General features: G+C 45.3%; 1 protein-coding gene across 1 annotated transcript; it reads right to left on the bottom strand.

Annotated features, from left to right (window-relative positions):
• Window positions 1-364: 364 nt before the first annotated feature.
• Window positions 365-11,692, bottom strand: acer3 (alkaline ceramidase 3). The gene is made up of 11 exons (XM_030100774.1): window positions 11,533-11,692; window positions 7,729-7,839; window positions 7,360-7,412; window positions 7,207-7,259; window positions 6,867-6,948; window positions 6,696-6,731; window positions 4,083-4,141; window positions 3,880-3,981; window positions 3,125-3,229; window positions 2,855-2,900; window positions 365-2,464 (listed from the first exon to the last, which is right to left on the bottom strand). Exons 1-11 carry the CDS (start codon window positions 11,633-11,635, stop codon window positions 2,411-2,413), a joined length of 804 nt encoding a protein of 267 aa, XP_029956634.1. The 5' UTR covers window positions 11,636-11,692; the 3' UTR covers window positions 365-2,410.
• Window positions 11,693-12,215: the final 523 nt, after the last annotated feature.

Genomic DNA, 12,215 nt, shown 5'->3' with positions numbered 1-12,215 from the left:
CAGAGACGTCGAGGACGACGGATAAATGTCTTCAAAGGGCAGCTTAACATGGCGAAAGGCAGCGTCAGTGGCGAGCACCAGGCATGGGGAGTGAAAAGAAAAGTTCAGACATGGTTTGGTTTCATCAAAAGAGCAGACAGGTTCTGCCGTCATTCTAAATGGTAAACCCCCCCCCCCCCCCCCCCATGTGGCAACACCTCTGACACTAAATGTACCGTTCTTTAAATTCATCTTTCCACTGGGTGAGTTCTGACTTTGACGGCACCCAGGTGTATTTATTTCCACTCTTGGGTAACTTGGGAAACCTCAACTCACTCACGTCCCCAGGTAACAACGAACACATCCCAGAACATCCGGCGGGAGTTTGACACATTCTTTTATTTGACAACACGGGACATCGTAAAAGACTGGCACATGAACAAAGTTCAACAGGGAAGTTGACAGTTTGCACTTCTGGCCTGGAAACAACATCTCCAGCCTCTACAGTTAGCATGGCGAGCACAACCTGCAGCTGAGGAGATGAATGAATGAAAGGAAGGCCTGAACATCAGGCACACGCTCTGCTTTTGACGCCGTTTCTCTTTCTGATGCTCAAACCGCTGAGGGGGCAAAACGTGTGACGGCGAGGGACGAACAGATGAGCACAGATGTCAAGGCAACTCGGGTTACACTGCAGGAATAACATTAAGGCACCTTCTTGGACGGCCGCTCAGCTTCGCCGCGGAGCAGCGACACCAACAGAATGAAATACAGCGAAGGCTCCAATCAGACGTCTGGACAGAGTTAATACTTTCACACATTGTGCTTATGATGGTTTCTAACACTGGGTTTCGGCGTCGTTGCACCCGAGCATGAACGTCAGCGTCACAGCATCACGAAACATGACAGTTATACCAGGAGAGTGCAGCAGGTTTTAAAAAATAAAAATATCTAACTGCAGCTTTGTGCATCTTTCAATTAACTACTGACTTCAAGCTTCAGGATTGTGTTAACATGTCAGTAATGTTTCACAGTCGCAACACAAAGAAATGTAAATAAAATCACAGAACAAACAGTGCATGAGGTTGTACAGCAGGTAGGTAGTCTGTGTGGCATGCTTGGCAATGTCTGACATGAGCTGGGTGTTTCTGCCACCTAGTGGTTACTTCACAAACTGCATGTGCCGCAGGACTCCTCGCTTTGGCAGCATCGATACTGGTAAAGAAAGAGTGGTGATTAAAAGCAGCAGTATTGAAGAGCATGGTTAAGTTTAAAGAGGAAACTCTTTCAAATCGGAGGAATCGGGTTCAGACTGAATCAGTTCTGAGTCACTGAAAGGTGGACTGTGCTTGTTATGCTTGGACTTCATTTTCAATAGATCATGAATCTTTTTGCTCCAGCTCTTCACTTGAGGACACACCGTATTACAGTCCAAACCGTGTCCTGTGTAGAAGTGGATGACCGGCAATCTGTGTTTTCCTTTGTGGTGTTGGTGCCTGTGACACTCCCACCTGATCAGATTCCAGGACGGGCGCTTTGAAAGGGAACACGACCCCAGAGGCGCCCGCTGGCAAACCTTTACATCCATCCGTAAAGTGAACGTGTCTGAAACCCGAGACGGAAAGCGCCTCGGCTCGCTCCCACCCTGGGAGAAAATCCACCCCATTCACTGATCCTGTAGCATTAAAAAAAGCTGCTTAAAATCCATTCGTCATGATTTTAAAAAAGCAATTCATCCAGTTTTAGAGCATTTTGATGCATAAGTTTCAAGTAAAATGAAGAAACTGATGAGAATCCTTCAGTTAACCGACTCATTATTCCCTTCACCCCCTCTCTCGGAGTGATTCTCGCGTCCAAGAAGCACAGGAACCCACTTCACGGTGGCCACTACTCCTCTGTGTTATAAGTATTTCAGCTACTCGTAAAACTACAGTACTCGTACACAATCATGTCACTTATATTAGCTTGTAACTGGGATATAGTTATAAATATAGCAATGCTTCAGAGATTAATGTTTTCACAGGACTTAACAGACAAATTAAAAAAACTGGAATAAATGACCATTTTCTCCAACCCTGATCCATGATCCTTCAACATGTGCCTCCGCAGCGAGACACAACATCCACCGCATTAAAAAAATTAATCGACACGACACTTCAAGAACGTCACAGAAAAGCTAATCTAATAAATTATCTCCCATCTTCCAGTCCCATGATCTGGACTCTGTGCTGTACTGAGCAGAACCGGGGGGGTCCCTCGGGTGGTACCCTGGGGCCCACCTGTCACTGGCCCGGCCGTGGGCTCGTTCCCAGCGGCGGCTGGGAGGAGGGGGAGGGGGTGGGGGGCGGGGGGTTGGTGGGGGCACACTGTCAGGCCTCTGTGCGGATCGCGTCTGGATTTGTTTCCTTCAGTCGGTCACCGTCCCTCCGCCTCAGCTCGTCTTCTGAGGCTCGATGTGCAGGGTCGGCCACACGCCACACAGAAACTGAGGGGCCAGAGGTCAGAGGTCAGCAAGCAATACAATATAGCTTGGGGGTATTTCAATTATTACTTTTTGATTCTTCCTGATTTGAGAAAAGCCAAACTGAGTTAAGTAATTTAGTACATTTACATTTCATTCCACATACTGCAGATCGTCAGGCGCCGATCGTTTAAAGCACATTTATTGTTTGCTAATGAGCCTGAAAGCGAAGAAAGAATGAGTGTCATGTGGATGGAGAGATAAACACTGACGGGGTTTCTTCTCTTTATCGAGCACTGATGGAAATCTGAGAGAGCCGAAGCCCGTTTGTTGTGACTGAGGTGGAACATTAACACTTAGTTCACCCCTTTAACTTTGATTTCTCCAGTGATATGGACAAAGAGGCAGACATACCTTTACTTTTGGTCTGTACTTGAGGTAGGTTGATCTGATCTGCAGGCTGGACAAAAATAAAACATTTGATTCAATGTGAATGAACAAATTAAACTATTTCTATTGCACTGGTCACACAGGAGTTGATCCACAGTAGGCTACTCATAAATTAGCAAGATGGAAAGGCAAAAGAAGTAAATTTTGAAAAATCTTTATTAAAATAAAGCTATGAAAGAAGTAAATAATGTTAATTATAGGAAATCCTGATCATGTTTGAGAGTTTTAGCTCACCTGAGGAGAATGTGCAGGTAAGAGCCCAGACCTGTGAAAATGTGCCACCAGGCGTGGAACTGTGTCACTACTCCAACACCAGGGGGCAGCGTCTTCCTACTCGCTCTGAAATTCAGAGAAAACGTTCAAAATGAGAAAGTCAGTGTATCTTTCCGACAACTGAAATCAAGCAGGAAAACCAGTAGAGGGTGTAAAGTTACTGAACTGTAACCACGAAGGTCAGAGGAGTTGGTTTAACTAAATCAGATCGAATCCATCAGATCCATCTGTGATTAGCTGCCACGGATCAAATGATCTCAGCGAACTCAAGAATGATTAACTCATCAAAACAGCTGAGATCGTTTCACTCTGACTTTGATGAAGAGCAGAAAGGGTTGCCCAGGAGCATCAGGAATCTTATCGAGTGTTTATCAAAAACCCAAAAGGAAATCGGCCAAGATCCGGAAATTCCTGTTTCAACTCAGGTTCCCATTTTTACAAGTCGTGAAATTGTCCAGAAGCTTCCTCAATGTGGAGCCAAGAAAGTTCAAAGTTCAAAACAATTAGGAGTGTTTTAAAGTGGTACCATGTGGCGAACACTGAGGTCGGGAACGACGACACGATAAAAAGAAAATACAGAAGGAGCCCAAGATGCTCCAAAGTCTGTCTGCGATCATCTTCTTTGGACGCATGATAACTGAGTTTTCTGGGAATGCAGATCATCAGAAGGGACGTTCAACCCATGCATGGTGAAACACCCTGAACGGCACACGCACCTTAACGAGTCGCAGAAGATATTGTCGATGTTCCACAGCAGGAAGCCCAACAGGAAGATGCCTAAGGAGGTGTAGCAGAGCGGCCGCAGCCACGGGTAGACCCTGGAAAACAGAAGCAGAGCGGCCTTCAGCGCACCGCCGCTCCAGGATCAACCCGCAGCAGCTCCTCCGATGTGGAAATGCTTTCGCTTTTCATGACGAACCATGTAACGATGAAGATGGAGCGCATCACCAGGCAGCCCACCAGAGCGCCGTACATGACCTGGAGGACAGGAGAGGACAGCCGGTGACGGAACGCCTCACCAGCAGCACAAACTAACCAACAGTGTCACATACTGTGGTTCAGTTTTAATCCTCGTGCACACAGAGGGAGATTACTGTACATGGCAGGGCTGTCTGATTTGATTTTTTTTTTTTTTTTAAATAAACGTCTTCAGAGTAGCGCTGAGACATGGACGCCAGTTACCTCACAGGCTGTCAGGGCGGGTCTGTAAAAACACGCAGAATTAAAGAGCCGGAGGAGAGGAGAGGGGTTTTTTTGGGGACATTTTACTACATTTTGCATCAAAATGTTTCATTAAAATTGGCTTCATGTTGAGACTGTCGTCATGTAGCATTAAAGTTTAAATTTAAAGGTTTTCTTTTTCCAGTCGGGCCGACTCAACATGAACTCAGGCTGCATGTGTGTATTTTCCAAGTTGCAACACTTTAATGAACTGATAACAATCATTTTCCAAGAAATTTGAGTTATTTTCAGTGACTGCAAACGTCGGAGGCGCGTGGATCACAGCATAGCTGCAATTTCAAATTTTAACATTCAGGCGTTTGGTTATATTTTTGAATTATTGTGTGCAGAGAACGAGATACAATTCTACATTTATGTGCCATAATAGTTCACCACACCAGACAAGCTAAAAAAAAATTATACAAATATTAGATGACATTCCTTATTTCATATTTTATAAAAAAATCTCTCTTGCTTTCTCTTGTAAATTAATGTACAAGAGATATATTTCAGAGAAAAGAAAAACGAAGACAGAAACACTGAAGTGTCGCACAGCAACTTGTCTGCATGAGCCGTTTGTGCTGAAGCAGAAACGTGATCACAGCCACTATGGAGCCGTGTGCTTAGTAAACAGAGTCTAAACAAAGGCAGCCTGTAATGGCTGTTGTATGGCAACACACAACACACACACACACACACACACTTAACAGGTAAGCAAAAACACAGCGTGTAACGTGAGTGGATGAGCTCATGTTGACTTGTTAAACTGGCCACAACTCAGAGGTCGCGCTTCTCCTCAGTGACGGATGAACTGAGGTTTGATCCTATTGTTCTGCAGCTAATTGTGTGTGTGTGTGTGTGTGTGTACTTTAAATACCACACCTCCCACCAGCACACTTCATGCTCGACAGGCACACACCGAGCCCAACACAACCACCTCCTAAACAAACTCAGCGTGGTTTTCAAACACAAAACGACTTTTTCAATGCAGTGAGATTTGCTTTGCAAACAAACAACATAATTAAACTTATCTAATTCTCTAATGATAAATACTGTAAAGCATAAAAACTAGAACCCACAACTAGTAATGTTGAATTTTACTTAATGTGTGAAAAAAATATTAATTTTTCCACCAAAAAAATTGGGACTTATTTAAATTTGTGGTATTCTCAGACACATTAAACATAAAAAATAATCATCATTTTAAGCTACCATCTCCAAAAATTATTGTCAAGCTGCCTTGCTATGATGATACAGGCTCATTGTTTTGAGTGTTTCACAGATGACAGCATTTCTCCCATGTGTCAACAAAACCTTGTTTAGAGCTTTATGTGCTTTACTGATCTGGACGTCATGTTACTCCGCAGCGCCTTCAACCCCTGAATGAATCCAGACTTATTGGGTTTGACTGAGATGATTGGAATATTCAGCCTATTTAGACGATTGCATAATATTTTTTTATTTTTAAATCTGAAATGTACGTAAGTGCTCATCTTGTTGGAAGATTTGGCGAAGCGTGCGCTCTGCAGGGAGCGAGTTGTCACAGTGTGGCCGATCCGAACCGAGAGAACAGAGAGAAGAGAGAGAAGAGAGAGAACAGAAAGAACAGAGTGGCTTCTCAGCAGGCGGACGAGCCGATTTATTCTACTGTCCCTGGTTCTGTAGGGATGCGCTCGGCTCAGTGACTTGGTTACAAAAGCCTTTTTTAAACTTCTGTTAATGTGATGTTAGTGTTTTAAAATGTGTCTTTATGGTTGCAAATGTCATTCGTAAGGCAGAATTTAGAAGCTTTTCTATGTTCTCCAGGACCGAACATCTCTCCTGTAGGAGGAGGAAGACAAAGAGAATTTGGATGGATATGGTATCACTCTGTAGATACTGCGTATACTGATAAAGTCCAGCCTGCACAACAGGACTGGGCCAATGGTTATTTTATAAGTTTAAAGAAATTCTATAAGCAACAGGAACCGTTACCTGGGTGTCAAAACCCACTGTGTTTCTGACTCACAGCACAAATTACACACTGCTTGTTTGAGAAGTCCTGAACACAATCATGAAAGCGAGCCATGTCAAAGGTCATCAGGAATTCTTTTTAAATGTATTTGCAAGACAAAACCCTATAGTTCACTCAGTGCGTTTCTGTATTTGCAAACCACGAAGGGCTTTCATTGTGGATGGTGTGTTTGTTTTTTGGTTGTTAGGTTTCACACTGCGAGCTGACCGGCCCACTGTTGACACAAGGTGAAGGCAGCCTGCGGTGCGCTGAGCTCTGAAGGCAAACACAGCCAGGTGAGGCTGAGCGCTGCCTTACCTGGTGAAACACGGGCTCCTTCCACTGTAAGTACACCTGCGCAAGGTAAACACATCGAGCGGTCAGAGGAATGTCAGGCATCGTGGTGCAAAGTACAGGATCTGTGTGTGTGTGTGTGTGTGTGTGTGTGTGTGTGTATGTGTGTGTGTGTGTGTGTGTGTGGACACTCACCACAGTGACTGAGACACTGAAGATTAATAACAGCGCTATGGGAAATAAACTGATGCAGTTTTCTTGCTTGAAGCACTCATATCTGCAGAGAAATCAATGTCTATCATTTCAGCTGAGCTTAAACAACGATCAAGGACAGAGAGCGGAGAACGACGGGAGCTAAGAGGCACATGAGTCCAGACTGGGATCAATAGTTCCTTTCCATGCAGACACGCAGCGGCGATACGCTCCTGGACTGGATCGAGTTATCAGAGAGGGGTCGGATGGCTCATTTCACAGTCACTAAATCTGGTCTCACAGCACATTAGCATCGAGGAAATCCGAAGGCCGAGCCACTTACAGACAGTAGACGAAGACACAGGTGCTGTAGATCATCGGCAACTCGTCCAGTAGCTGCAAAGGACCAGAGAGAGAGAGAGACAACACGAGTTCATAGGTCACAATCGGAGGGTTTATTTGCTGCGTTTGATTAAAATGCGAGACTGTAGCTCACCTGCATCTCGTACAGCAGCGTCATGTGGAAACACCAGGAGCCAACGCCAACAGCTGGGAGGCACCAACAAACAACACAACAGCATTAAAGCTCTAAACCAACTCTCATACGACCACATTCTGACACCATGCTGAGACTGAGGCATGGAGAGGAGTGACGACAGGAAGATGCTGTCGTTAAAGTCAGAAGTTTAAAGTTGGTCCAAATCAGAGGCCGGGCCGACACCATTTCCCATTAATACTCATTCTGCGGCCGCAGGGGGTTTAGCCAATTAGCAGGTTTACGACGGTGTCAGAAACTCAAACTGATGAACACTTTAAACATTTCCAATTCCCTGTCCTGTGAGCGACGTGGAGCCAACACACCAACCTGCCAGTCCCAGAAAAGAGCAGATGTAGCGGAGCTCCAGTCCGTCGCGAAACGTCTGGACGGCTCCATAAAGGGGAGGCAGGATCATAATCAGGTTGCTGACAGTGTTCCCTGAAGAGAAACAAGACAAGACACGGCTTTTAGAATCAATGGAGATCTCTGTCTGCAGCCGAGTGACAAGAGTGAACATTCAGAGAGACGGTCTGAGTTTCATTCTGGAATCAGGTCTGCTGTGACTGATTAAAGCCAACAAGCCAGGTAAACGGACATCGCTTTCAAAAAGTTGTCGTGTACAATGGGCCCAGGGAAATGAAATGAGGGAATGTTTTCAGGTGGGAACTTCACAGTCAAATACAAAGTAGTTAGTTTTTAAGGTTTTCCAATATAATGTCATGATTATGAAACACATTTCATGTTTCTATATGAAACCTTTTACATCACAGCATTTTGATTTTTTTGGCTAAATATTGCAATCTCTGAAGATTATTAGGCTTTACATATATTTATGTTGTGATCGTTTTGGCATCATCACATCTGCATCCTGTTCAGTGACGAAGCTGCAGTGTGTGAACGACTCCAGGCTGACAGCGGCGGCGGCGGTGGGGTGTGTCAGCTCATTTCATTAATCCTGGTGGCCGTTATCTTGCCTCAAATAAAACCTTTGAGCTTTCTGCACAGGTGGCTTCTGACTGAAACGGTGACAGTGTTTGCATATTCAAACCTTCCACGCCTGCTGCTGCTGCAGAACTTACCGTACAGTGCTAAAAAAAAAAAAAAAGCCCTGGCTCAGTCTGGGTGTGGAGAAGAAAAACAACCGGGCTCAGCAGGATGTTAACTAGTTGAAAAACAAATAGTTTTCAGAGCCGGGGTGATCTGCAGTTGTCCGTTAAAAGACTGATGATCCAACCACAACTTCCAGCGAGTGTTTCAAAAATGCCCGGACTTTGGTTGCTGATAGTAAACGCACACACAGCAGGAATACCACCACGTGTGTGTGTGTATGTGTGTGTGTGTGTGTGTGTGTGTGGGGGGGGGGGGGGGGGGGGGGGGGCTGTTTTGACGTTTGTATGATAACTGAGTGTGACTCACTGCATCCTCCCTCAGTGTGAGCGTCTACAACTGCCACCACACCGAGTGAGGATTAATAAAGTCGCTCTGCTGCGAGAACAATGCTGCGTTCCAGTTACCGTAACCTGAATCATGGCTTAAAACAACGAGCTGGTCGGGTCAGTGTGTGTGTGTGTGTGTGTGTGTGTGTGTGTGTGTGTGTGTGTGTGTGTGTGTCGTCCATGCAAACAAAAGCTCGGCCAGTGGGGAGCCCGCATATGTAGCATTCAGCAGCAGTTTGGAAACGCTTCAGTGAAAACAAAGAATACAGCCGGACTACACTCGGCCTCCCGACACAAAGTGGAGCGTCTGATTGAGAGAGGGCGGCGGTTTGGCTCATGGTATGTTCATGAGAGCTGGGAAAGTTAGAAAATTATCAACAACAAAAAAAATAATGATTCCCAAAAGTTTAAAATGAAACCTGCAGTTCAGGGTTTTTTACAGTGGAGCATGCCCCCCACCCCCATCTGAACCACATTGTGCCTCCAACTCTCTCATCTATTCATTCTACCTGGAAAAGCCTGGCTCAATTCAAGCCTCAGGCCTCTTTCTGTTCAGTCTGCATGTTCTCCCTCTGCTTGGTACATGCCTTGATGTGAATGCGTGTGTCTTTCCTGTGATGGGCTGGTGAACTGTCCGCGGCGTGCGAACCCTGCCCTTGGCTTCATGTCAGCTGGGACACGCTCCAGCTGCAGATAGGCTTATCAGGCAGGTAATACCACACTTGGACTGAAGACAAAATCAGTCACTGAGGGGGCTGAGCATGACTGATGCAGTTGAATACTTCAAGTATATATTTTCAGTTTGGTTTTTCCTGATGAATGTTTTTTGTAGTTTGGTATTTTCCAGATTTATACTTTATATTTAGTTATCTGTGTTTTTCATTTTAACGAGCCATAAGTTGTATCCAGAATGTCTCAGTACAGTCTTAAAAAATGCTGTTACACGAACCCTTAATGGTGAAGAACAAGGAGTCCGAGAAGAGATTAAATGGTCCAACAGAGCCCTGATCCCTGACAGCAGAATTTATCACTGTTCTTATATTCACAGTCGCAAACCACAGCAGGGGAAGGGGGTGCAACGGTTAACGCTCACCTCGCTGCAAGAGGACTGGCAGTTACAGCGCGGGATTCTCTCAGCACTCCAGTTTCCACAAAAACATTGTCAAAAGGTTAATTAGGGTCTCGAAATCTCTGTTTCCCGGATGTGTCAGCAACCACCTTGTGTGATCCGACAGCGAGAATCGGGGTCTACATTGACTTATCAGTAAGTACTCCCTGGTTCAGAAACTTTGGGGATGGATTGATGATCAATACAGTCTGTTAAACCAGGATAACGGCCTCCCATGACTTTTGTGTCTTTTTCTCTCTCCCCCCCCCCCCCCCCCCCCCCCCCCCCCCCCCCCCCCCCCCCCCCCCCTTCTCAATAGTGTTTTTACGTTCACTCACCGTTTCCCTACGTCATCAGTAAAATTGGCATAGCACTCCAGGGACTTCAAAAGCATGTGACAAAGGCAGCTTTTTCATTTCCTTGAGGAAAAGTACCTGCAACTAAAGGTATCAGGTACATGTGGTGGATTAAGTGCTGCTTCAGAGCAGACATGCGAAAACTGGCCCCGGTCCTCACATTTCAAAAGACGTTAAGGTATCAAGTGGCCTAGGGGTTAGAGAAATTGACTTGCAACTGAAAATTTGCAGATTTGAATCTCACTGTTGACAGGTTGACACTGTAGGTTCCTGAGCAAGACAAACAGCAACCAAGGTGCTGCACTGTGGTCCCATGACATGCGTAGTGAATGATGGGTTAAATGCAGAGAAGTAACCTTCTCAAGAGGACCAATAAAGTTTCCTCTCTTTATTTAACCACATTTAAACTGATACATAACAAACACATGCATACTAGTTGAAATTAGACAACTTTATTGACTCATATGGGTGAGAGTAGGTGCCAAAATTCTCATGTCTTTACAGTAAATAAACAGTCTGAGGTTTACACAGCCTGTCTTAGGGGTAAGCCTGAGGTTAAAGGGAGCCAGGGAGCCACTGCTTTAGATTATACAGGTACACCTCAGAAACTAACTGGTGTGTATGCACCGATCACTGGTAACAGACCTTATCTTTAACTCTAAGCCCTCTGTAGTTTGACCGAAAGCGTGAGAAGTGTGCCATCATGTAAACCATCTGAGATAAGTGATCCCGAGGAACCAGTTTCCACTATCAGACCAGGGGAGCTGTTTCTTCAAGTTTCAAGTCGACTGAGAGGAGGAACAGGTCCCTGAACAGCTCACCTGTCTCTCCCCCCCCCCCACCCCCACCCCAACACACACACACACACACACACACACACACACACACACATATTCATGACTGTGTGTGTGTGTGTGTGTGATAACGTTAGCCAACAACCTGCAGCAGAATCATGCAAAACAGCTCGTCTACCCTTCTTCCTCTTTATCTGTCAGCTCTACACGGAAGCGAATAAACTGCACATAAACACACAGTGAAGCAGCCTTTAACGAATCGCTTCAGCCGCTGCTTCTACTTCGTGTTTACGTCGCGAAGCGGCGGTTCACTGTACGTACGTACAGTGACTCCCCACACCCTGGAAAAAAAAAAAAAAAAAAAAAAAAAAAAAAACCCTTCCGTGAATTAACCCCACACTTCGCCATTGTCGGAGTGAAGCCCGCCGGGTACTCACAGAATTCCGCTATGTAGAAAGAGACGACATAATTCTCCTCACACCAGTCCAGCGTGGAGGTCGGCCGGCCCCAGTATCCCTGTCTGTCTACCGAGGGAGCCATGATGGAAGAGGAGGAGGAGGCTGGGACTACTAACGGATTTGTAGTCCCATCACAGCCTTCCTCCTCCTCCTCCGCCTCTCCTCCTCTTCCTCTCCTCCTCCTCCTCCTCTGCCTGACGTCGCTTCACTGAAGCAAAACTACTGTTAATACGACAACAATACTTACCACATCGGTTAGCAATGTTAGCATTAGCAGCAGTAATAGCAGGGGTGTTCTAATGAGTTACTATAATTAAATGGAATATTGGAGCACTCTTATGAGTTTCTCTTAAGCCATAAGATAATTAACGCCATCTAATTGCTAATTGGGTTTTGAAATAATGACTACGGTGGCTCAGACGGGCCAAAGCCATAACGCAACCACACACAAAAAAAGCCACAACGCAACAGAAAATTTCCAAAAATAAATGAAAAAATGGAAAAAGTCACAAAAAATAACAAAACTAACAACACAACAGCAAAAGCCACAAGGGAAGTTCGTAGCAGTCAAAGAACAAGCTTTGTTTCCGGGGGACAATATTTTCTGACGGAACCAGATGGCAGAGCACTTTACATCACGTTATAACAATTTCAACAGGGTG

The sequence above is a fragment of the Salarias fasciatus genome, chromosome 10 (assembly GCF_902148845.1).
Source record: "Salarias fasciatus chromosome 10, fSalaFa1.1, whole genome shotgun sequence".
Classification (NCBI taxonomy): domain Eukaryota; kingdom Metazoa; phylum Chordata; class Actinopteri; order Blenniiformes; family Blenniidae; genus Salarias; species Salarias fasciatus.
This window is presented reverse-complemented; position numbering and strand designations above follow the sequence as displayed.